This window comes from Littorina saxatilis, linkage group LG8 (assembly GCF_037325665.1).
Source record: "Littorina saxatilis isolate snail1 linkage group LG8, US_GU_Lsax_2.0, whole genome shotgun sequence".
Lineage (NCBI taxonomy): Eukaryota > Metazoa > Mollusca > Gastropoda > Littorinimorpha > Littorinidae > Littorina > Littorina saxatilis.
This window is the reverse complement of record NC_090252.1, coordinates 12,735,967-12,763,467: the sequence shown is the minus strand read 5'-3', so window position 1 is coordinate 12,763,467 and position 27,501 is coordinate 12,735,967. Positions and strand designations below refer to the sequence as shown.

The window sequence follows — 27,501 nt, the reverse complement described above, 5'->3', positions numbered from 1 at the left end:
TTTTGAAAGAATATGACTGGATTACGGAAAAATACACACATGTTAAGTTCTTAGATACCTTCATCGCCAATGTGGACTTACTGCAGAGCCAGGCAAAAGAGTAGACTTGCTCACAAAACACGTGAAACAGCGGATGATAGCGAAGCCCAACCGTGCCAGGTAAGGACGGTCTGACAGATTCTCAAAAGTCGTCTGCTAACGAAGCAAGGGGAGGGTACTCGTGTTTTTGTTTTGGTTCGCTAGCATCTGGTTATCTTGTAAGTTGAATGTTCGTTTTTTCCCACCTGCATTGCTTTCATAATGAAAGAAACGTTTGCTTATTGCATCTCATACATCAGATCAGTTCTGAGATTCATTTTTGCGTGCAACTGATATGGTTTTCTGAGCCGTGCAATACGATTTTGGAACTTCATACAAATGTGTCACATTGTTCGGCGCGAGGTCAAAGGTCGGGAGCAAAGTAGTTCTTCGCCCAAATCGGAATCTGCACTATCATATATTTTTTTGAGTCCATGATGTATTTATTGAGCTATAAAAATACAACATATATACCCATACTGAAGTAACAGAGACAAAGAAGGGAGGTCATGGGATATATATATATATATATATATATATATATATATATATATATATATATATATATATATATATATATTATATATATATATATATATATATATATATGTGTGTGTGTGTGTGTGTGTGTGTGTGTGTGTGTGTGTGTGTGTGTGCGGGCGTGCGTGTGTGTGTGTGTGTGTATGTGTGTGTGTGTGTGTGGTGTGCGATTAATAGAAATTTACTGGACAGATCTTCATGAAACTTTGCACACAAATGTTCCGACCCCCAAGCCTTCACCCTGATTCAAACTCATGTATCACAAGTCCAGCGCTCTACCAACTGACCTACAGCGCTCCCAAATTATTTCTTTTTATCATTTTTGTCAGTCAAGATATGGGGGTGGGGTTGGTACGGGAATACTTGTGAAGCAGACAATAAGGCAACAACTTATTTTGTTCACAGGTATTGTATCTGTATACAGTGAACTTAGCTGTGTTCAAGTTTAGTTATGTTCTGTCAAGCGAATTTTTTTTAAATACGTTTTTACTACTAAAGGAGTGATAATTGTATGTGTACGCCCTCGAGAAACCTCGATCATTTTCTAAAAATGCGCGCTGATAAGTACCGTTTTACGATAAAGTTATACTCTCCATTCATTTATCTACACAAACTAATGTTTCATTTATCATTTGTAAAGCTAAATATGTCAGTTGGGATCATGTTAAGAATCGCAGTGTTTTTCGCAAAATCGTACTTGACAACCCCCAGTAAAAAAATTCTAAAAAAAAGGTTAATAAGACAACCACTTTTTTTCTTTGCACAGATGTGTCCATATTGCTTAGTGGAACCTGTGCACAAAATGTGTAATGTTTCGGTCGAGCGATTTGAACACACAAGTAACCCCTTAAAGTGGGAAGATATGAGCAGTTAAAATAACAATCAGGTAATCTATATCCAATAAATTAAAGGTTTCCATACAGAAATAACCAAAACATGATTAAAGTTAACGAAAGTAGATTCGTACAATCGCCCAAATCAACGAACGTCGTTTGTGTTTTTGGAGTGAACTTCGTTTCACAGATGACCGGAAGTGAGGTGTACGCAACATTTGTGATGTAGCATTTCCTTATATGGCACGAAAGGAATGTGGTTGGTTCTTTCTTTATTTGGTGTTTAACGTCGTTTTCAACCGTTCAAGGTTATATCGCGACGGGGAAAGGGGGGAGATAGGATAGAGCCACTTGTTAATTGTTTCTTGTTCACAAAAGCACTAATAAAAAAATTGCTCCAGAGGCTTGCAACGTAGTACAATTATATGACCTTACTGTGAGAATGCAAGTTTCCAGTACAAAGGACTTAACATTTCTTGCATACTGCTTGACTAAAATCTTTACAAACATTGACTATATTATATACAAGAAACACTTAACCAGGGTAAAAGGAGAAACATAATCCGTTAGTCGCATCTTACGACATGCTGCGGAGCATCGGGTAAATTCTTCCCCCTAACTTGCGGGGGGTTGTGGTTGATTAAAATGAGATCGTTCTAAATCAAGCTAGTATTATTATCATTTTGTGTGCGGCAGTGACGACTGAGCTAGATGGTGTGTCTTAGTGAAGACATAGCTAGATAACGTATGAAGACAGCTAAAACATGGTGTGTGACCGTGAAGACAGAGCTAATTGGTGTGCTGCAGTAAGCAATGAAGACAAAGCTAGATTGTGTAAACCAGTGAAGACATAACTAGATGGTGTGAGACAGTGAATACAGAGCTAGATGATGTGTGGCAGTGAAGACAGAGCTAGATGGTGTAAGACAGAGCTAGATGGTGTATGGCAGTGAAGACAAAGCTAGATGACGTGTGGCATTGAAGACAGAGCTAGATGGTGGGAGGCAGTGAAGACAGAGCTAGATGTTGAAAGGCAGTGAAGACAGCACCACTCACTACAGATGCCTTCGTCACAGACTAGGCCCGTGCTGCACATGCCGATCATTCTTCCCTCGCACGACTGGCCCAACAACAGCCCTGAGACATGATAAACAACATCACACAAAAAACACCACTTTCTTCTCTCGCACGACTGGCCCGACAACAGCTCTGACACATGATAAACAACATCACAAAAACCACCATTTTCTTACCTCGCACGACTGGCCCGACAACAGCTCTGACACATGATAAACAACAATATTGCTATTTCATATGTTACGTGGATTTCCATTGGTCAATTGGGCAAAACTGAGCTCATTGTAAAAGTGATATCAACGACATTTCCGTCCATATCAGTTTTGATATCGACGACCTCTTTATTGCTTCCCCACTTCAAAAACAAAAACACCTAAATTTAAAAACAAACAAATATATATGAAAATGTAATGATCCCATAATTTAGTTGAGCAAGTGACTAAAGACTTTTTGAATACTGAAAAGTACAAGAAAAGAGTGAACAAAAAGAAATAATAATCAGAGGGAGGGATATGGAACAGCCAAAACTGAGACAAATACTTTTGTAATTTCTTTACAGTAAATACAAAATGTCCAGAGAATTAGCAATATATCTAACATTGACTGACTGTGTGATGATATCTTCTGCTATTGGTCTGTTTCGACAGTGATATCAAAATCTCGACCTCCTGTCTCGATTTTGATATCACTGTCTCAACAGACCAATAGCAGAAGATATCATCACACAGTCCGTCAATATTGGGTATTACAAAAAACACCATTTTCTTCCCTCGCACGACTGGCCCGACAACAGCTCTGACACATGATAAACAACATCACAAAAAACACCACTTTCTTCTCTAATCCCTTTTCTTTGATGGAAGTAAACCAGTTGAACTGCGAAAAAAACCAGCAACAAAACATGCTTTACTAACAATTTACACGAAAAACGAATACTCATACGACTCTACTTCTACATGTCCGATTACAGTGGACCCCCCTCCGCCTTTCAAAACACCCCCCCCCCCCTTCCTCCGCTCGATAGGGGACTCACTCCCTTTTAAGACCAATCCCACCCCCTGATAGATATAAGAAGTCTCCCTCCGTTTCAAGACTCGCCACCCCCTGATAAAAGTCTCCCTCCGTGTTAAGACTCGCCACCCCCTGATAAAAGTCTCCCTCCGTGTTAAGACTCGCCACCCCCTGATAAAAGTCTCCCTCCGTGTTAAGACTCGCCACCCTCTGATAAAAGACTCACTCCGTTTCAAGACTCGCCACCCCCTGATAAAAGTCTCCCTCCGTTTCAAGACTCGCCACCCCCTGATAAAAGTCTCCCTCCGTGTTAAGACTCGCCACCCCCTGATAAAAGACTCCCTCCGTGTTAAGACTCGCCACCCCTTGATAAAAGACTCCCTCCGTGTTAAGACTCGCCACCCCCTGATAAAAGACTCCCTCCGTGTTAAGACTCGCCACCCCTTGATAAAAGACTCCCTCCGTGTTAAGACTCGCCATCCCCTGATAAAAGGCTCCCTCCGTGTTAAGACTCGCCACCCCCTGATACAAGTCTCCCTCCGTGTTAAGACTCGCAACCCCCTGATAAAAGTCTCCCTCCGTGTTAAGACTCGCAACCCCCTGATAAAAGTCTCCCTCCGTGTTAAGACTCGCCACCCCCTGATAAAAGTCTCCCTCCGTGTTTAGACTCGTCATCCCCTGATAAAAGTCTCTCTCCGTGTTTAGACTCGCCACCCCCTGATAAAAGACTCCCTCCGTGTTAAGACTCGCCACCCCTTGATAAAAGACTCCCTCCGTGTTAAGACTCGCCACCCCCTGATAAAAGTCTCCCTCCGTGTCAAGACTCGCCATCCCCTGATAAAAGACTCCCTCCGTGTTAAGACTCGCCACCCCCTGATAAAAGTCTCCCTCAGTTTGAAGACTCGCCACCTCCTGATAAAAGTCTCCCTCCGTGTTAAGACTCGACACCCCCTGATAAAAGTCTCCCTCCGTGTTAAGACTCGCCACCCCCTGATAAAAGACTCCCTCCGTGTTAAGACTCGCAACCCCCTGATAAAAGTCTCCCTCCGTGTTTAGACTCGTCACCCCCTGATAAAAGTCTCTCTCCGTGTTAAGACTCGCCACCCCCTGATAAAAGACTCCCTCCGTGTTTAGACTCGTCACCCCCTGATAAAAGTCTCCCTCCGTGTTTAGACTCGCCACCCTCTGATAAAAGACTCACTCCGTTTTTAAAGACCATCACCTATCCCATGACAGGCTAAATGTCTGTTGAGACCCTCTTTTCTCAGATCTTCTCTTCGTAACCTCTGCAAATGTACCCCCATTTTAAGACGCCCTCCTATTTCAGACCTGACTTTCTCAGATTGTGTATGGTCATAAAAAGGGGGGGGGGGGCACATTATATGTATCAAAATAATGTTCAAAAGAACGTTGAATTCCAACTTAGTCACCCAAACTTGATCCTAACGCGACCTGTATTCATTATTGTAATTACAACAAATCCTAAGAATATCCCAAAGAAAGAAACCGTCACGACCCTCATGCTCAACACACTCCAAATTTAGGAGAAACAAGAAAAGCAAATCCTTTAATGACTGCCTTATTATCATTTCATTATTGTTATGCTTATGCTTATGCTTATGATGATGCTTATGATGATGATGATGATGCTTATGATGATGATGATGATGATGATGATGATGATGATGATGATGATGACGACGATGCCGAGTATGCTGCTGCTGCTGCTGCTGCTGCTGCTGCTGCTGCTGCTGCTGATGATGATGATGAAGATGATGATGATGATGATGATGATGATGATGATGACGACGACGACGACGACGATAATGATGATGATGATGATTATGGTGATGATGGTGATGATGATGATGATGATGATGATGATGATGATGATGATGATGCTGATGCTGACGATGATAATGATGATGATGCTGCTGATGATGATGATGATGACGATGGTGATGATGATGATGATGATGATGATGGTGGTGATGATGATGATAATGCTGATGCTGATGCTGATGATGATGATGATGATGATGATGACGACGATGATGATGATGTTTACAAGTCTGTTAAATTTGGAGGCTATAGCTTAAACAAATATTCTTCTTAAGTTTTTATGAAACAACATGACCTTTCTGTGACCCCATTATTTGACGAGGGTCTACCAAACTGGGGTCATATCAGGACATCATTAAACCCTAAAGGTGTGCAAAGTTTCACAGCTCTAGCTTTAAACACATTTGATATAACCTCAACGTTACGTGTTTTTGTCTACGGACGGCGTGTCGGCCTAACACTTCTCCCCAAGACTCTTCAGACTACTCAGTTGAGTCAAAACGGTTTCAGGAAGTCAAACCTGTAATCTAGCAAACGTTTCCAGATTTCAATCTTTACTTTACTCTGTAGCTCTTTGGGACATTTAAAGGGCAGCTGTCGGGTTGCCTGGTCTCAAAAATGCGCGGAGCCGCGTGCAAAAACGCGTTTAAGAGTTTTCCGAGTTGATTCAACTAAAGACTGTTGATTTGGTCCAGAAGAAGACACTTTCATCATTAGTTTGAAACCATTAAAATGCGTGAAACTTTCTGCTAGTTCTCACAATCCGCAATATAACGAAGCAGTTGGCAGGCCGAAACGACTCAAAATCCGCGACCGACAACTCTGTCAGCACAAGAAAGACGCCGCAGCGTTAGCCTTGCTGTGACGTCACTCGAGGAAGCCGATAAGGCCGCTGTGAAGTTTACAGTACAATGTAGACTACAGCTGGACATCTGTAATGCTGTACGCGTGATTGATTCTTGCACTTGTAAAGTAAAGTATTAGGATGGTAATATCTTCTCAAGACCCACGTTCACATTTTCTCTTCTTTGATCTGACCGACTGCAACCTTTACAAGTCATTTCAAAAGTGGTTCACATGCTGTTGCTACTCCTCCAGTCCACCCGGTTAAACCATAAAGTTGCTCAACCACAGACCCTCGTATCCCTTGTCAGCAGACACTGTACACTTATGAAGAAGGTCCGCTTGAGGTGTCACACCAATTAGCGTGTACGTGTGAGGTACTGAATTCAAGACAAAAGCCAACTCTGTCGGTGGGAAAATCTAGGAAAGAGATGATGATAATACATCTTCAGTTACTCACTCAAGTAGATAGACGAGATAAGATAAAGGGAAGAGAGACGGAGACAAAGATGAAACAGTGGCTCTAGTGTGGAAAATGGGGGAGGGGGGTTCGGCCGCAAAAAAATCAAAGATGAATTTGTCAAACTGTGTTTGTGATGGTTATCGTGTGTGTGTGTGTGTGTGTGTGTGTGTGTGTGTGTGTGTGTGTGTGTGTGTGTGTGTGTGTGTGTGTGTGATAACACGTATGTGTGTGTGTGTGTGTGTGTATATGTGTGATAACACGTGTGTGTGTGTGTGTTTGTGTGTGTGTGTGTGTGTGTGTCTGTGTGTGTCTGTGTGTGAGTGTGTTTGTGTGTGTGTTTGTGTTCCTCGACGCGTGACAATATCTGCCAATAAGTTGAAGAAAAACAGGGTTCAAGTGGAACAAAACCAGGAGGGGGACGGAGGACATGTTATGAACTCCGTTTTTTACTGCGAAATTTTGGCCTGGGAGAAGTCACCCCATCCTAAGTTTCTCTTCACCTACCCGTGAAGTATGCTTGAGGGCTTGACTAGACAACCCGATTGCGCCCATTACACGGCATAAAAAGAGCACAGTTCAACCCGGCCGATTCCGCGGCTGACGTCACGCGTCCAAGGGAAGTAATTTTCGAGCGGGCTGCATTGACTCGGCCAAGAATGCAAACTTTCTTCGATTAAATACATTGTAGCATGTCTAAAGTCTTCGGACTTGTGTTATCAAGCTGTCAAAATCACCAAGTAACTTTTAAGTATAGTTTCAGTTACATGATAACTCATTCTAAGGAACAGATTTTGAGAGCCACAACCCGACAGCTGCCCTTTAACAGCTGTACCTCTTGCAACAGTGAGTGAGATATGAGATCTTCTCACAAGCGAAAAGTGCAATGGAAATCAAAACAGAGACTAAGACGACAGAAGTGGAGAAATCCCATTGATGAAACGCTACCCAAAACACAGTCGTTTAAAATTTAAATAACAGAGCGCTCAAACGTTAATTTTAGGTATTCCTTGTGTGTGGTGACATAAATGCAACCTCAAGGCCAAATTGAATAGGCGCGGTTATTAACAATTTGTGGGGGTCCATTATATCCTGTTAACACTCACGGCACAATCCAGTGCGGTCGCAGAATGTTCCCGAGTTGCAACCGTTAGTGTTATTCCTGCAGTCCTTGCCTGGGCCATAGCCTTAAACACACACACACACACACACACACACACACACACACACACACACACACACACACCCACACACACACACACACACATGCACACACACACACGCACGCACGCACGCACACACACACACACAAACACACACACACACGCACACACTTAAAATTCAAATTCATTAAGATCAAATCTAATCTAATTGTCACTAACAATAGACATGTGGACATGAAAGTATATGTGCGTGGTTATTTATAAAGCTACGTCAAAATAACATTGCGGAAATAGTGCTGTCATCAGCAAGGAAGAGCACCCTTTACTATGCGCATATATGCTACTTACGTTAAATACAATCAACGTCGTAAAAAAAAAAGAAGAAAAAAAGACGCAAGCACACTAGTGGACTGGTTGTATCAGAAATGTGCAGTGGCTGATCTTTGATATACAGACAGAACAAGATCGGCCTGAGCACTGACCCTTCAGGCACCCCGCATTTCACAGTCTCCTCAGTAGATACTTTACAGTTTAGGACAGTATATATAGCTATTCTGATGAACACGTGGGGGAATTCGGGGGCTGTGATTGGATGGTCTCTTCCGATCATCAAAGCATAATGCGGCGGAAGTCGGCCATTTTTACTCAATATCCAAAAGCATATTGAGAAAAATGGCCGACGCATGATTCCGGTTTACCCATCTGTACCACGGCGATGTTTCTATCGACAACAGCATACACTGACAACTTAAAAAGCTGTTTCAACAACTGTGTTGTGAAGTCGAATGCACTTGGAGTCAGTTTTTCTTCCAAAGTCAGAAAGCGTGTAGCGGTGTGCATGTCTGCGCGAACATGATGCGCGTAAGAAGTTTGTCTGCTATCAAAACCTGAGATCAACGCATCGACGCAAAAACTGTCATTTTGTAAGTTTGGAACAACAAATCAAGGTCATAACAGCTATATAATCGCTATTGTGTTTTCAGCGTAGCAATAGGGTCCGATATTTAGACTCGAACAAGTATAATGCGACTCGTCTTCGACTCGTCGGCATTATAGCCTACTTGTCTCGTCTAAATATCGGACCCTATTGCTACGCTGAAAACACAATCGCTGTTAATATTGAGATTTGTCCTATAAATAAGAAGCAAAAAAGTTACACACTGAACTGTTTCTGATATACAACTGTAATTTCTTCAATAAAATTGAATGATCAACAAGATCAAACGCTTTTTTAAAGTCAAGAAACACAGCACTACTGATTTCGGATCGGTTTGTTGCAGACAACCAGGTGTCGCATAGCGTGGTAAGGGCGCTGTGACAAGAGTGATTTGTTCGAAAACCAGATTAAAATTGATGGAAACGGTTTCTGCTTTCTATGTACGCGAGCAAATGTTTGTGAATATGTTTTTCCAATGGTTTGGATACATTGGGTAATAAGGCAATGGGTCTAAAATGATTTGGGTCGGAAACATTTCCACCTTTATGGAGTGGAATTACTTTTGCTCTCTTTAATAAACTAGGTACAGTATTATGCTTTATGCAGATATTATACACATAGGTGAAAGGCTCCACAATATAATGATGGTAGAGCTAATTTGACCAAGTAAGCAGGAATCTTGTCAGGACCCATGCATTTTTTTTCCAATGCCTTCTAGCGCCTTACCTACCTCATGTACTGCCATGTCTGGAATAGTAAAAAAAAATCGTCTGGTTTACATTTGTCATTACAAAATCATGTAATTTTGAGAGAGAGAATCAGAATCAGGACTGTCGCATTTTGCAGATTCATTTAGCCTATTGGCAAGGGAAAAAAATGGTTATCAAAATCTTCAGGGGAGATGGTTGAGGCAGACCAATTTGAGTTCTGTTTAGATTTACCTAATAATATATGTTATTAACAGCACGCCAAACTGTTGCAATATCTTTCTTGTCCTCGATTAGTTTATTAAAATAATTTGCTTTTGCTTGACGTGTTAATTCTGTCACTTTATTCCTTTGTTTCTTAAAGTCAGACTTCATGTTGTTTGCTTTGTAAAAATTACGCAGGGACATGGCTTCAATAATCCGTTCCGTCAACCATGGGGGAAGATATGGATATTTCACTCTGTGGTGACGTAGTGGGGCATGCTTATCCACTATAGGATACAGTATATATAAAAGGGCGCCTAATGCCTCGTCAGCAACAACATGATTAAACACAGAGGAAAATGGTGCTGACATAAGATCAAAGAAGAACTTGGTTTCATCAAACTTGTTAAAGCTTCAATAGTTGTATGGCCCTTGTGCACCGGCTTAGGCAACTTGAACGACCAAGAACAACATATTGAACAATGGTCACTGATGCTTGAAGGTACAGTTTTCACGTTTGACACCATGGAGGTATTATTAGTGTAAATGTGGTCAATCAACGTTGATGTTGTATCAGTCAATCTGGTTGAGGTGTTCACAAGTTGATGGAATCCAAAGAGAGACGTTACTGAGCGCCAGGCTGTCTGAGTTGTATGCAAGTCGATGTTTAAATAACCAAGTAACAATACATTACGATTATTACATTTAATGTTATCCATCAAATCAATAAAATCGTCAGACCAAGCTGAATGTGATGCGGGATTTATATATACAAAGCCGAGGAGAAAAGAATTTGATTTCTTATACGAAATTTCGAGCCAAAGGCATTCAATATTGTTCACTTTCAGATCAGCCCTGCGCTTAACAAACTTTGCTATGGAATCATTGACATAAGCAGCAAGACCAGTATGTTGTACTTCCATACTGTCACGTCGGATTACAGAATAATGAGGAATCCGCAACATCATCATAGATGCGTGAGTCTAGCCTAGTCTCTGAAATCCCAAACAAATGGGTTATGGGAGAATGTTGATTTAATAACAGCAATAAATTAAATCACCAAAAGAATAGATGCTTTCACCAAAAGAATTGCTTAGTTAGCAAAAAATATTATAACAAAAAATCGGATGTTTCCACCCACAAAATAGATGCTTCTAGCAAAAAAACCGATTGATTCTACCAAAAAAAGAAATGAGACTTGCAAAAGAATTCTCAACCAAAAAACTAATTATTTCAACAACAAAATAGCTACTGTCAGCAAAAAATATAAAGTTTAAATAGTGTCACTCCATATCATAATCATAATGATAAAATCAGTGTACAGAGCAGTCAAGATCAGTGTGTTCACTGCCTGATAAGCGCTGGTCTCGACAGCTTTGTGCGCCCGCGCGTTCGCTGCTTCTGCCCGATTGGCCCGGGATGGTCTTGGCCTGGGCAGGGGGGTTGGTCCCCTCCAGACGAATCTCCATGCCCATGGAATGATGCCACACGTAGCACTTGAGGAACTCCGGAAAAACTGATTGTTTTCGTCGATCGTAATCTTCCACACCGACCTCCGACATGTGGCATACTCCTCGAAGTCAGCCCAGGACGATGATTCAACCTTTTCTTCGGTCTCTCGGATGACAGTCTTGAGCTCCTTTTCCAGGGTTGAAGATCCCACGAAGATCGTGTTCCCAGTCTTCAGCGACTAAGCTGGTGACGTTGCCCACTGAAACGCTGTTGTCCACATTTTCAGTGTGCGATGTGGTCAGTGCTTCAGCAATCTCGGTGTGCCTTCAAATTCCATTTTCAACTGACATAATCTGTGTCCTTGCTTGATTCAGCTGAATTTGTGATCAGAAATCACCTCTGCTTAAGCGAAATCAGTGAGTCAAAACAATGACCACCACTCACACTGTGTTTTACTGTGTTGGAGAATGACTATCCATTTCTTTTGTTGAAACTATATTTTATTTCCTTTTGCCTGAAGTAGTCAATCTTTTGCCTGATTATATTTTCTTTTGCCTGAGTATATTTGCTTTTGCCAGTTTATTTTATTTTTTGTTCAGACAGCAATTCTTTTGGCGGATCAAATTTGTTTTTGGTACTTTAATTCTTTGTCACTCAAGCCATCTTTTCTTTTGGTGAAAGCATCTATTTTTTTGGTAGAACCATCTCTTCTTTTGGTTCATTAAACTGGTGCCAACAATAACACGCAGCAATCGGGAATTTTGTTCAAAAGATGATCAATGTTCAAGTGACCGATATTCAGTCCAGCAGCTGAAGCAAATGACGACATATGCTTATACATGTTAAGACATACGCAGAAGCAGACACAATTATACGCACACACTGGACGTTGTAGAGGGAATGTTCCAGCTTTGCCAGTAAAAGCAAACAGTCCTTATCGTTTACGAATTACACAATATAGTTCTAAACAATGTGCTACGAAGTGTCACTGGCACGTCAGACGATATGGAGAAGTGTTACAAGAGATAGAGCGAGAAAGAAAGAGAGACAGAGAGAGAGAGAGACAGACAGAGAGAGAGACAGAGAGAGAGTGAGATAGAGAGAGAGAGACACAGAGAGAGAGACAGAGAAAGAGAGAGAGAGAGATAGAGAGAGAGAGATAGAGAGAGAGATAGAGAGAGAGAGAGAGAGTGACAGAGAGAGAGAGATAGAGAGAGAGAGAGAGTCGGAGAGAGAGAGAGAGAGAGAGAGAGAGAGAGAGAGAGAGAGAGAGAGAGAGAGAGAGAGAGAGAGAGAGGATGGGGAGTGGGGGGGGGGGGGGGGATGTGTCTTCAGGCAAGATCTTTTTTTAGACTTCACAGATTACATAGCTCTAGATTTTTCGTAGAGACAATAGTTTATTGTTGAACATTGTGCGACTTATTGGTGTTTTTGAGCATGCTGGCGTTTGCAAGAGGTTTGTAATCATGGAGACCTTTGAAGCATGTAGTGCGGTGTGCTCAAATAGAATTGTGCTAATGATTGCCACATAATGATTTCAAATACTCGTCTGACAAAGAGTACGTATTGTGCTCTTGTATTGGAATCATTATCCAAAGCTGTTGACTTCTTAGATTGTTTACTTAAAACCAAATTTCGACAGAAGCAAATGTTAGTAGACCTTTCCCCATGTTTATCTAGACACACATATGTTTGAAAAAGCACCTACAGCAAAATGAATGACATAATTATAATTTGTATTATGATATCTACAATATTATAAAACATGTCGGTAAATCAACTAAAATGGTGTCAAACAAAATGGGAACAGGCTGGGTATATATTTTGAAAGCTACTGTCAATCAATACGACCAAGTGATTTTGGATGATTTGTTGAAAAGTTACTTTGTGGGACGATAACGGTTCATTCCAGTGCAAATGATTTTATTTCCTTTGTGTATGGTTACGTACGCATCGAATGTTGTCACGCTCACTTAGATGTTTTGGACCTCAGTAACCAAATTATTTTCTTTTATTTTGCGCTCATGTCAATAAGTGCAGCGTGAGGATGCAGAACATGCATTTATTCAACCGAGGAAACACTTTGGAAGAATGTTATGTCTCAGAGGGTTGTTTGTGTCACATGTGATTTGTACGTAACAGCCCGGCCCGTTTTCATTAGAAGCAAGCATCAATTCCACCGAAGAAAAGCATACATGTCTACGTTTGCCGGTTTGTTAATCACCCATCCAAACAGATGCGTGACGGTTTTTTCTCACAATTTGTCGTGCATTAATGACGTATGTCACGAAAAAAGAAGGTGCAGTTAACATTTTGGAAGTGTACGTAGTCACACCCTATGTTACCGGGGAAGATGCAGGCCCCGTGGAAATGTATATTTGTAATTATGCAACAAACAAAAATCTTGAGAGTATGTGTGTGTGTGTGTGTGTGTGTGTGTGTGTGTGTGTGTGTGTGTTTGTGTGTGTGTGTGTGTGTGTGTGTGTGTGTGTGTGTGTGTGTGTGTGTAGAGCAATTCAGAGAAAACTACTGGACCGATCTTCATAAAACTTGACATGAGATATCCTGAGTATGGTATCTCCAGAATGTTTGTTTCATTTTTTTTATACATGTCTTTGATGACGTCATATCCGGCTTTTCGTGAAAGTTGAGGCGGCACTGTCACGCTTTCATTTTTCAACCAAATTGGTTGACATTTTGGTCAAGTACTTTTCAACAATGCCCGGACTTTGGTATTGCATTTCAGCTTGAAGGCTTAAAAATTAATTAATGAGCTTGCTCATGAAAGTTGTCAGTAACATCGATTTTTCGCAAACAGATTTAAAATTGATTGCATCGTATTCTTCATCACATTCTGAATCTAAAAATATATACATATGTTATGTTTACTCTTAGAATGTGATCACAATTAACAAAACTAGATTAATTAATCTTACGATTAAAATGTAATATATGTATAGGTTACAACACGAGTGGTTTTTTTATATGGCTTGTATTTCAGTCAAGACCCAGTGGATGAATATCATCGGGAGACACGAGCCTCTGGCGAGTGGCTCTCGATTGATATTCCCGCTGGGTCTTGACTGAAATACAAGCCATATAAAAAAACACGAGTGTTGTAATCTGTATATCCCATTCTACCATCAAACACAAAGTGTAGACTACTAGCGGCACTGTTGCGATCTGTAGAGAGTGAAACACTGATGCAAGCGAGACTTGGCCCTTTTGCAACCTTAAACGAAGTGACCGTCGCTGAAAAAAATAAAACGAATGAGTGCATCGATAAGTACGCGGTAACACTACTTTCTGACTATTTAAAAGCTTTAAGTAAAGGTTCATAAGTTGCAAGAATGTAATGAATTCGTATAGAAATCAATTTAGTTGAAGCGCACAATTCTTTTGTTTTGCGTTTCAGGTCGGCAGAACGGGCGAAACCGGGTTGGCACCCATTTGGCTTATTCGATTCAGAATCGATTCCACGTTGTTTTTCTCGAACGTATTATTATACAATCAGGCTTATTGACAGAGAAGCACATTTTAGGGAACAAATATGTAGGTTTAGATTTAACCATTTGCTCCCTATTTGAAATGTATCTACGTGATAAACTGTTTTGCGAGTGTGTTTGCATGGATGAACCTAAACTGGTATGGGTGTGAGGAAACGGGACCAATTTGGCGCTGACACCAAGTCTGTCACCGCCGATTGATTGCATTTTGAAGGAATATGACTGGATTACGGAAAAATGCACACATGTTAAGTTCTTGGATACCTTCATCGCCAATGTGGACTTACTGCAGAGCCAGGCAAAAGAGTAGACTTGCTCGCAAAACACGTGAAACAGCTGATGTTTGATACGAAGCGAAGCCACCCCAAACCATGCAGTACGGACGCTTCTGGGTCCCGCTACGCATGACACCAGACCAGTGTTGTTGCTTTGAGTTTGACTAACAAACTCGAAACTGTCATTTAAAACATGAGCCAAATGTGTATTGATTGTGTGATTTGTCCATGTGACAGGGCTTCTATTATCTGTGCTCCTAGCTTCTGTCAGTTCCCACACCGACACTGTGACAGACTCTCACGAACAGTCGTCTGCTTCGATGCAAGGGAGGGTACTCGTTTTTATATTTAGTCAAGTTTTGACTAAATATTTTAACATCGAGGGGGAATCGAAACGAGGGTCGTGGTGTATGTGCGTGTGTGTGTGTGTGTGTGTGTGTGTGTGTGTGTGTGTGTGTGTGTGTGTCTGTCTGTGTGTGTGTGTGTGTAGAGCGATTCAGACTAAACTACTGGACCGATCTTTATGAAATTGGACATGAGAGTTCCTGGGTATGAAATCCCCGAACGTTTTTCTCAGTTTTTTGATAAATGTCTTTGATGACGTCATATCCGGCGTTTCGTGAAAGTTGAGGCGGCACTGTCACGCCCTCATTTTTCAACCAAATTGGTTGAAATTTTGGTCAAGTAATCTTCGACGAAGCCCGGACTTCGGTATTGCATTTCAGCTTGGTGGCTTAAAAATTAATTAATGACTTTGGTCATTAAAAATCGGAAAATTGTAAACAAAAATAAAAATTTATAAAACGATCAAAATTTACGTTTATCTTATTCTCCATCATTTGCTGATTCCAAAAACATATAAATATGTTATACTCGGATTAAAAACAAGCTCTGAAAATTAAATATATAAAAATTATTATCAAAATTAAATTGTCCAAATCAATTTAAAAACACTTTCATCTTATTCCTTGTCGGTTCCTGATTCCAAAAACATATAGATATGATATGTTTGGATTAAAAACACGCTCAGAAAGTTAAAACAAAGAGAGGTACAGAAAAGCGTGCTATCCTTCTTAGCGCAACTACTACCCCACTCTTCTTGTCAATTTCACTGCCTTTGCCATGAGCGGTGGACTGACGATGCTACGAGTATACGGTCTTGCTGAAAAATGGCATTGCGTTCAGTTTCATTCTGTGAGTTCGACAGCTACTTGACTAAATATTGTATTTTCGCCTTACGCGACTTGTTTTGTTTTGGTTTGAAGCCATGGGCATTGTGATAGTGTTCGACTGTTCAAACTAGTGTTATGCACGGGTTAATAAAACTGCGGATAGAAATCTTTAGCAGCAAAACAATTAAGAGTGTATTACAATCTATTTGTTTGGCGCAAGGTCAAAGGTCGGGAGGAAAGTAGTTCTTTGCCCAAATCGGAATCTGCACTATCATATATTTTTTGGAGTCCATGATGTATTTATTGAGCTATAAAAATACAACATATATACCCATACTGAAGTAACAGAGACAAAGAAGGGAGGTCATGGGATATATATATATATATGATAGGTTGGATTCAAAACAAGCTTAGAAAGTTAACAAGAATACAGAAAAGCGCGCTTTCCTGCTTAGCACAATACGCTACCGCGCTAATCTGGCGTTTCAATATCACTACGTTTTGCACGTGGGAGGTGAGCGATTTTCTTCACGCGGGGATCACGGGGGATAACCTGTCAAAGGCCGAACAGAAGCCGAAGGCCGCTCATGACACGTGTGAAGGCAAGTTTTGTCTGTTTTCTAGGAATTGTTTGATTTATGTCGGGATTTAAGGTAAGCTACTGATTCAGCGATGACTAAATTTGTTTCTCGATGCATAAAAAGTCAGGGAGCGATTGATATTTGCCCGTAAATAGCCTTCAAAGCTGAAAATGTCCGCGATCGAGCACCGGAAATGGCTGTTCGATGGGTTTTGCAAGTAGAAATGTGCTTTATTTCACCAAATCAGCTCGTATTTGGTGTGGGTACGGGATTCTAGAGGACGAAGGAGTCATAAGAGGTGCAAAGAAGTGCTATTTGGGAGTAGAATAAATCTTCCGAGACAGTAGACAAGAGAAGGTCATATTTGAGAGAAGCGCGTAGGCCGATTGTCTTTCCGACAAGCGAATGATACAGCAGATTAATCATTCGTTTTGACCAGAAACCTAGTCTCTAGTTTTTATGAATGAGTTTTTTAATTAAAACAATCACGAGAACTCTCTCGCTTAGCCTAATGGCTGTTCGATGGGTTTCGCAAGTAGAAATGTGCTTTATTTCACCAAATCAGCTCGTATTTGACATCGGTTTGGTATATATATATATATTTTCTAATCCTACCGCGAACTGGATAGCAGACGCGGCACGACTGTTGCACCACACTTTGAAGGGGATATAGCTCAGTTGGTAGCGCGCTGGATTTGTATTCAGTTGGCCGCTGTCAGCGTGAGTTCGATCCCAGGTTCGGCGGAAATTTATTTCAGAGTCAAATGTGTGTGCAGACTCTCTACGGTGTCCGAACTCCCCCCCCCCCCCCCCCCCCCGTGTACACTACATTGGGTGTGCACGTTAAAGATCCCACGATTGACAAAAGGGTCTTTCATGGCAAAAATTGCTTAGGCACAGTTAATAATTGTCTACCTGTGTGACTTGGAATAATAGGCCGTGAAAGGTAAATATGCGCCGAAATGACTGCAATTACTGGCCGTATAAAATTTCATCTCACACGGCATCACTGCAGAGCGCCTAGAACTGTACCCACGGAATATGCGCGATATAAGCCTCATTGATTGATTGATTGAAGTAATCCCACACTTTGAAGTAAATTACTTCAAAGTGTGGGGATGTGCCCCACACTTTGAAGTAAACCTTCAAAGTGTGGGGGGATCTTCCCACACTTTGAAGTAAACTCAGTTTTTACTTCAAAGTGTGGGGGGATCTTCCCACACTTTGAAGTAAACTCAGTTTTTACTTCAAAGTGTGGGGGGATCTTCCCACACTTTGAAGTAAACTCAGTTTTTACTTCAAAGTGTGGGGGGATCTTCCCACACTTTGAAGTAACTTACTTCAAAGCGTGGAACTTTTGCATCGCCTGTTTGAGCCTGATGATTTTGTCAAAAAAATGGCAGTCTTTTGGATGAGTGAACAGAAAAAGTGAGCGAGCCAAGAAACATAGGGATGTTTGTTATCAGGCTAGCAGAGTAAGCCTCCCGTAAACCATCACAGATACGGTCAGGCTTTTACACACAGTACAAACACCCTTTCATTTAAACACTCACCAATTGAGAACATCCTAGGTGCCCTCCGTAAAGAGCGAACAATTTTCAAAGAATTTATTTTTGCGTGGTTTATCTTACCCCTGAGCCATCGTGAACCCGTGTGATCCAGTTTTCCCCCTTTTCACAATGCAGTCGTCATAGTTAGTCATTTGAATGCGACTCGACGTGAGCTAATCTACAATAGCACGTTTTTTATGCACGAAACAACGGCTGTGGTTCACAAGAACTCTAGCGATGGCTTTTGACTGTTGAGAGGAACGGCGATTTGCACTGATAAACCGGGCCGTCGTCTGCTACGACCCTTGCGTGACCCTGCTTCCGGGCTTTTCTTTTTTTTAAACTTTCACAACTTCGAATTGTTCTGATCTTGTCTTGATGAAAAACGAATTCTTTTATGATTAAAGAATGTTTGTGTAACAAGCTGTCAATTTATTATTTAGATTTTAAAAGTTAGGTCAAGCGCAAAAACGAGGCGCCATTGTTCTTCAGGGCCAAGTCCACGGAAATAAATTCTTGGAAAATGTCTCACGCTCGACAGAAAGCAGCCAGGATGTTCCCGTTCGGTGAGCGTTCAAATGGAAGTATGCTTGTACTGTATTTAGACGCTCGGGGAGCTCTGTGATGGTTTACGGGAGGCTTACTGTGCCTTTAAGCAATGTCCCATTGTTGAGTGTGACGAAAACTCGTGGTGACGATTTTAAAACATGTTGGGTCACGCATGGTCCAACCTTACATGGTCCAACCTGACATGGTCCAACCTTACATGGTCCAACCTTACATGGTCCAATCTTACATGGTCCAATCTTACATGGTCCAATCTTGCATGGTCCAACCTTACATGGTCCAACCTTGCATGGTCCAACCTTGCATGGTCCAACCTTGCATGGTCCAACCTTGCATGGTCCAATATAACATGGTCCAACCTTACAAGGTCCAACCTTACATGGTCCAATCTTATATGGTCCAACCTTACATGGTCCAACCTTACATGGTCCAATCTTACATGGTCCAATCTTACATGGTCTAACCTTATATGTCCCAACCTTACATGGTCCAATCTTACATGGTCCAACCTTACATGTCCAATCTTACATGGTGCAACCTTACATGGTCCAATCTTACATGGTCCAATCTTACATGGTCCAATATTACATGGTCCAACCTTACATGGTGCAACCTGAGATGGTCCAACCTTACATGGTCCAATCTTACATGGTCCAACCTTACATGGTCCAATCTTACATGGTCCAATCTTACATGGTCCAATCTTACATGGTCCAATAATATATATATATGGACCATGTAAGGTTGGACCATGTAAGGTTGGACCATGTAAGGTTGGACCATGTAATGTTGGACCATGTAAGATTGGACCATGCGTGACCCAACATGTTTTAAAATCGTCACCACGAGTTTTCGTCACACTCAACAATGGGACATTGCTTAAAGCCTGAAAACAAACATCACTATGTTTCTTGGCTCGCTCACTTTTTCTGTTCACTCATCCAAAAGACTGCCATTTTTTTTGACAAAATCATCAGGCTCAAACAGGCGATGCAAAAGTCCCACGCTTTGAAGTAAGTTACTTCAAAGTGTGGGAAGATCCCCCCACACTTTGAAGTAAAAACTGAGTTTACTTCAAAGTGTGGGAAGATCCCCCCACACTTTGGAGTAAAAAATGGGTTTACTTCAAAGTGTGGGGCACATCCCCACACTTTGAAGTAATTTACTTCAAAGTGTGGGATTACTTCAAAGTGTGGTGCAACAGTCGTGCCGCGTCTGCTATCCAGTTCGCGGTAGGATTAGAAAATATATATATATATATATACCAAACCGATGTCGGAAAGACAATCGGCCTACGCGCTTCTCTCAAATATGACCTTCTCTTGTCTACTGTCTCGGAAGATTTATTCTACTCCCAAATAGCACTTCTTTGCACCTCTTATGACTCCTTCGTCCTCTAGAATCCCGTACCCACACCAAATACGAGCTGATTTGGTGAAATAAAGCACATTTCTACTTGCAAAACCCATCGAACAGCCATTTCCGGTGCTCGATCGCGGACATTTTCAGCTTTGAAGGCTATTTACGGGCAAATATCAATCGCTCCCTGACTTTTTATGCATCGAGAAACAAATTTAGTCATCGCTGAATCAGTAGCTTACCTTAAATCCCGACATAAATCAAACAATACCTAGAAAACAGACAAAACTTGCCTTCACACGTGTCATGAGCGGCCTTCGGCTTCTGTTCGGCCTTTGACAGGTTATCCCCCGTGGGGGATTGACGAAGCTGTACTGTCTTGGTGAAAAAATACAGTGCGTTCAGTGTCATCCCGTGAGTTCGACAGCTTGAGTAAATGTAGTAATTTTGCCTTGCGCGACTTGTTTTTTTATATTTAGTCAAGTTTTGTTTTTCTTTTATTCAACTCAAATTAATCAAGTTTTATTTTTGGGCCATATTCCCGCTTTGTAAACCAGTTTTGGAGAATGGCTCATGTACGGAACATCGGTGTACCAATTACGGACAGAGAATGTGGAGTACACGTGTACTCTACATTCTCTGGTACGGGTTTCACTGTGACGTAGGCCCGAAGGTGCACTCACCACAAGTGTAGTTGGAGCTCTCGGACGTCGTGCCGTTGATACACACGCATATAGCGTTCTCGCAGATTGCGTTGGGGTCGGAGCATGACATAGTTGTGCAGCTCCCTCCAACGGCGTTCGCCAGAGGCTCTGAAGGGCAAGGGCAAACCGGGAGATCACCCTTTGCTCAACGCAGTACACCAATGACCTCTTCATTACAGTAGTTTTTCCCCAATCTCACAGAGTGGATGTGTGCAAGAACTAAATAAACGCACGTTTCAGGATGGTCAGTTCAGGTCAGTTGTTTTCCTACCATTTCTAGTCTCATATAACCTTCAACGGTGAAAACGACGTTAAAAACCAAACAAAGAAAAGTCTCAGCTGATTTTGACAGTTTGTCTAGTGCTGTAGAATATCTGAACTATTCAAATAAACAAGTTTCAGTTGAAGATTAACTTCTGCTACACAGTGGCTACAAGTTAAATGAGCAAGGGTATGACTATTCTTGATTTGTGATCATATATTTGCGTGAATTTAAAGTTTAAAGATGCAGTGCTGGGGTCACAGCATATCTAAACGAACGATTTGTTTGTTTGTCGTACATTGCAAGTATAAAGCTTCTCGCAACTATCTCACACATGCCTATATATACCTGCAGTGGTGCCAACCAAACAAAACTTAATGCGGTTAATCACCGTGACACACCACCCTGTGATCTCTCTGATGCATGCAGCTTGACCCTATGACGCACTTACCGCACAGTGACACAGCACCCTGTGATCTGTCTTTGGCATGCAGCTCGACCCTATAAAGCACTTTCCGCACAGTGACACACCACCCTGTGATCTCTCTTTGGCATGCAGCTCGACCCTATGAAGCACTTACCGCACAGTGATACATCACCCTGTGATCTCTCTAAGGCATACAGCTCGACCCTATAAAGCACTTACCGCACAGTGACACACCACCATGTGATCTGTGAGGCATGCAGCTCGACCATATTAAGCACTTACCGCACAGTGACACACCACCCGGTGATCTCTATAATGCATGCAGCTTGACCCTATGACGCACTTACCGAACAGTGACACACCACCCTGTGATCTGTCTAAGGCATACAGCTCGACCCTATGAAGCACTTACCGCACAGTGACACACCACCCTGCGATATCTCTCAGGCATGCAGCTTGACCCTATGAAGCACTTACCGCACAGTGACACACCACCCTGTGATCTCTCCAAGGCATGCAGCTCGACCCTATAAAGCACTTACCGCACAGTGACACACCACCCTGTGATCTCTCCAAGGCATGCCGCTCGACCCTATAAAGCACTTACCACACAGTGACACACCACCCTGTGATCTCTCCAAGGCATGCAGCTCGACCCTATAAAGCACTTACCGCACAGTGACACACCACCCTGTGATCTCTCTAAGGCATGCAGCTCGACCATATAAAGCACTTAACGCACAGTGTTACACCACCCTGTGATCTCTCTGAGGCATACAGCTCGACCATATAAAGCACTTAACGCACAGTGTTACACCACCCTGTGGTCTGTCTGAGGCATGCAGCTCGACCCTATGAAGCACTTACCGCACAGTGACACACCACCCTGTGATCTCTATAAGGCATGCACCTTGACCCTATGAAGCACTTACCGCACAGTGACACACCACCCTGTGATCTCTCTAAGGCATGCACCTTGACCCTATAAAGCACTTACCGCACAGTGACACACCACCCTGTGGTCTGTCTGAGGCATGCAGCTCGACCCTATGAAGCACTTACCGCACAGTGACACACCACCCTGTGATCTCTATAAGGCATGCACCTTGACCCTATGAAGCACTTACCGCACAGTGACACACCACCCTGTGATCTCTCTAAGGCATACAGCTCGACCCTATAAAGCACTTACCGCACAGTGACACACCACCATGTGATCTCTATAAGGCATGCACCTTGACCCTATAAAGCACTTACCGCACAGTGACACACCACCATGTGATCTCTATAAGGCATGCACCTTGACTCTATGATGCACTTACCGCACAGTGACACACCACCATGTGATCTGTCTCAGGCATGCAGCTGGACCCTATAAAGCACTTACCGCAGTCAGCTGACGCCTGGTCGACATTGGGGTTGACCGTGCATTGACACACCATCCCTCCGCCACTCCCAGGCAAGCAGGTTGCCCCTGACTGACACTGATGCCCACCGCTAAAGCAAGACTCGCCCTTTTTCAGCCCTGAAAGTCCAACAAGTGATAAACACGCCTTTGGCTAGTGTTTCTCTACATGTAATACTATGAGCCAGAGAGAACACTTTACTAGCCAAACGTACAATTTGTTTAACCTACGCCTGTCGTCGTGGGCCTGTGTGGACTCAGATGGGAGTTTAATTGCAAATCTCCTTTAACCAGTTGGAGGTTTTTAATGAGCTTTTAAGAATGCCTCAGACACCTAAACAGCTCTTATGTCCTAAAATATCATTACATTTCAGCGAGAAGTAAAAACAAAGGTCAAATTTAGACTACACACGGAAGACATCGTTGGGCCGTGCGGAATCATATTTCTCAAACTGAAGGAGCTTACATATAAACTAGGGAGAGAAGTCACAAACCTTCGGGTATTGGCTCTAAACATTATTTTCTACGATCTGTTTAATTTTGGAGTTAATAAGCAAATCGCGTGGAGCGAAATTATTACATAACAATGTGGGTCCACACGTCTACGCGACGTCTACAGAAGGGTATTCACGTTTTTCCTTTATTGAGAAGCTTTAGTTCGTACGGTAATAATTAAATTAATAATTAATAATTTTAAATACTTATCGCGGAAACCACAGCGTCTACGGAAGTTAATGCACGTTTTTGCTTCTTTGGAAAGCATGAGTCTAGGGAAGGATATGCATATTTGTTCTTCTTTGAGAAGCATGGGTCTGCACGGCCCCACGCTGTCTTCCGTGTGTAGTCGATAACCCGGTCGGGCAAAAGTTAAGCAACGTTACTCTCACTCGGCGAGTAGATGAACATTTCTATTCGCCATGGCAATTAACATACTGGCCACATTCAGGCATATAGATGAACATTTCTATTCGCCATGGCAAGTAACATACTGGCCACATTCAGGCATATACTTGGCTTCTGTCCAACAGATTGACAAACAATCTATAATTACATGTAACAGTTTGATAAACAAGAACATTAATAAGGTAGAAGATTGACAAAAAATCAATACATAAAGGTACCAGATTGACAAAAATACAATATTTTAAGGAAATGTCAATGGTTTGGAAGTATCTCTTAACAGGTGAATATCGAATGCCAAATGTTAATGTCACACGCTTTCCTTCTTTGCCACTACTAAAGCAAACGTGTGCAAGATTGTATGTTACACGCTTTGGACCATGTGCAAGAACGGATTCAAACTCGAAATCGTCCCCCCAAAAACCACAAAATGCACACACGACTTTTATTTCTCCTGCTGTTATCGTTTCTTCTCTTTACAAATTCTTCAACGCCCAGAATACTGAAAACGGCATCCCAGACGACAGTACTGTTTCCAAACGCGAATTTAGCTGCCCTTGGAAAGTGGCTCGCTCAGGAGGCCTGTTAGTCTGACACTATAAGGACAGAGTTCAGACATAGATGACAAAGATCCCGGAAAGAACAAACATTTCGCGGATGCAGACACAGAAAGACGTCATGAAGATTGCGATGCTTCAAAAGATACAGACTGTGACGATGACTGTGACGTCATTCACATATACCGAGACGTCATTTATAGTTGTTCGGTCACTTTCGTCAGAAAGTAGATCTCTCCACAATGGCTGCTCCTGTGTTTAGGTTTATCAAGCGTGAGTACGCAAAACGTGTTTGTTCTCTCCTCTGTTGAAGCTGTGAGACATAATCGCCATTACGAGCTAGTCGTGTGACAGAGTTTTCTTGCACACTCGACTGCTGCTGTTTCACTCCGGCTAAAGCCGTCGTGAAACATCTACAGTCTCGTGTGCAAGAAAACTCCCTGTCACACGACTAGCTCGTAATAGCGGGTACTAACATCTCAGGAACATTGTCAAAACAAAGATTGTTGTTGTTGTAATTGAAGATGTATTGTTGTGTGGCTAACCAAGACAAGCTGCCTGGGGTCAAGTAGTAGTCACGTGGTTGTTTGTTCACTGTGACATCAGTTAACTGTGACGTCACACTGTTTTTGTTGATTTTACCAGCCTGCTATTCACACAGAAAAGTCACCGATGTATGCCTGAAAATAATGCCTTGGTAGAGTGCAGCCGCAAACTGCGACAACTAGCCATTGTCCCAAGGCGTTTCCTGGCACTTTCTCCCTTGTACAAATCTGAGTCTCTTGTGACAATAGAAGAGGTTAGTGCAGCACAAAGGTGAAGATTTTAAAGTGTCACGTTCTGGACACAAATTTCGCCATTTTCATATAGCACAAGTTGATGTGTCATCTGAAACAAATGGTGTGGCTACTTGCAGTGTCTTCCCTTCAAACAAGTCCGGAGATAGGCTAGTATTGCGCCAGGCTGAAACAGGTAACGAGCCATCAAACCTCCGTGGCGACAGACGAAAAGCGGATGATCTCATCAGAAGATATGCGTTGGACTTGAAGGTTAGAGTATAAACGTCCACCACTCTTATGCGCCAGCTTCGCTCAAAGGTAGGAGGTGGGCGTTTACTAGGTATAGTATTCTGTGCAGAATCTGTTCCTCGTGAGAAATAGCGCGCGGTATTTGATCACTTCTTGTGAGAATGATAGTAGGATTTGTTTCTGTGCAAAAAGATCTCTACCCTATATATATTTTTTTTTCTCTGACACAGACACGTTCGTCTTTGTTTGTTTGTTTGTTTGTTTGTTTGTTTGTTTGTTTGCTTAACGCCCAGTCGACCACGAAGGGCCATATCAGGGCGGTCACGTGCTGCTTTGACATTTAACGTGCGCCACACACAAGACAGAAGTCGCAACACAGGCTTCATGTCTCACCCAGTCACATTATTCTGACACCGGACCAACCAGTCCTAGCACTAACCCCATAATGCCAGACGCCAGGCGGAGCAGCCACTAGATTGCCAATTTAAAAGTCTTACTCTTAGGTATGACCCGGCCGGGGTTCGAACCCACGACCTCTCGGTCACGGAGCGGACGCCATACCACTAGACCAACCGTGCCGGTCACGTTCGTGTGAGCAAGTGCCTCGCTAGAATGGAACATGGAAACTAACCACAACACTCCCTTTGTGTCATAGTTTTAGAACAGCTGGTCATATTGCAAATGACAATGATGACTTAAGATCTGCTTCGTATATTTAGCGTTGCGAGCAGCAGTGTGACTGAACAAAAATCATAAACTTGCACACACTGAAGGTCTAGTCAGTTTAGTTGTCCTAATCAAAGTCATCTAGCAAAATCGGAGAGGGGGGAACGGTTAGGACACGTGTGAAACACAGTGGCGTATTGCAAATCTCAATCTCTTTAAATCCCCCCAAGGTTGACCTCTTGAACCTCAGAGAGTCTCTTGAATCGTCGTCCACTTTTGTCATGGCTCTCCAGAGACTGCAGTGGCAAATGTATGCACTCAACGGTATGACTGCATGGCAGCATCTTTGCATTATTTACTCGAATGATACATCGGTAGTTTGTTAAGAGGTTTTACTCCTTTGGAACAAATGTGGGGGATGTGCGTTTACAAGGTATCATACCCTACACACAGTTTTTGACCCAAAGTAGGGGGTGGGCGTTTGCTCGATACTTGGCGTGTATAATGTACTTTACGGTACATGTATCGGATGCTGGTATCAAATGCGAGTTCTTTGTGGACGAGTTATCTATTCATACCAGTAGTACCTTGTTGGAATCAGTAAATTCTTCCCGCAAGGACACTCAGGACAAAGTTGCGAAATGGTGCATATAATTATAATGCCATGATGCTGCACTCAGACACACACTAAAAGCATTGTTATTACCACTTAGGACAAAATTTCGAAATGGTGCATATCTAATGCCATGATACTGCACTCAGACTAAAAGCATTGTTATTACCACTCAGGACACAGTTGCGAAATGGTGCATACCTAATGCCATGATACTGCACTCAGACACACACTAAAAGCATTGTTATTACCACGAGACAATAGCATCAGATAAGTCCTCTGAAATTACAACCGTCCTTAAGGACAACTAAAATACAACAAGGTAAAGAACATCGCATACTTGGTGTAACTGTCGATGAAGACATGATTGGCAAACACACAAAGAACCTCTGCAAAGTGTTATCAAACAATTTATATTTGTTGTCAAAACTTAAACATTATGCGAAGTCTGACACACTGAAAATGCTCGTTAAGGCTCTTTCGCCTCATATTACGTTTGCTTCGGCATTGCGGGATGGCTGAGGTTATATTCACTCTTAAAAACTCAATTATCTCTACTGTCGTGCTGCTCAGCTTATCCTGCATGAATCTCACATGTCTCCAGTATGAAGTTAACCAGCCTTAATTTCCTCCCCCCCAACAAAAAACCATATTGCATACAATAAGGCTGTCAGTATGTATAAACTAGTTTATAGTGATGTGCTCAGTTATTTATAAGTTATATGTGGAATCGTAGTTTACACGCGCGCGCGCGAGTGTGTGTATGCGTGTGTCTGTGTGTG

At 42.2% G+C, this 27,501-nt stretch overlaps 2 protein-coding genes across 2 annotated transcripts in view; one reads left to right on the top strand and one right to left on the bottom strand.

The window, feature by feature from the left end:
* The window catches only part of LOC138972810 (multiple epidermal growth factor-like domains protein 6), a gene marked incomplete at its 5' end in the record, with an annotated part of 348,682 nt that overhangs the window by 132,623 nt on the left and 188,558 nt on the right, over nt 1-27,501 (bottom strand). Inside the window, 4 exon segments of the mRNA XM_070345474.1 lie at nt 2,508-2,588; nt 7,791-7,871; nt 20,841-20,969; nt 22,938-23,075. Of these exon segments, the coding sequence (XP_070201575.1) occupies nt 2,508-2,588; nt 7,791-7,871; nt 20,841-20,969; nt 22,938-23,075 (429 nt within the window).
* The window catches only part of LOC138972813 (uncharacterized), a 178,857-nt gene that overhangs the window by 139,708 nt on the left and 11,648 nt on the right, over nt 1-27,501 (top strand). The gene's annotated exons all lie outside the window — the stretch shown is intronic.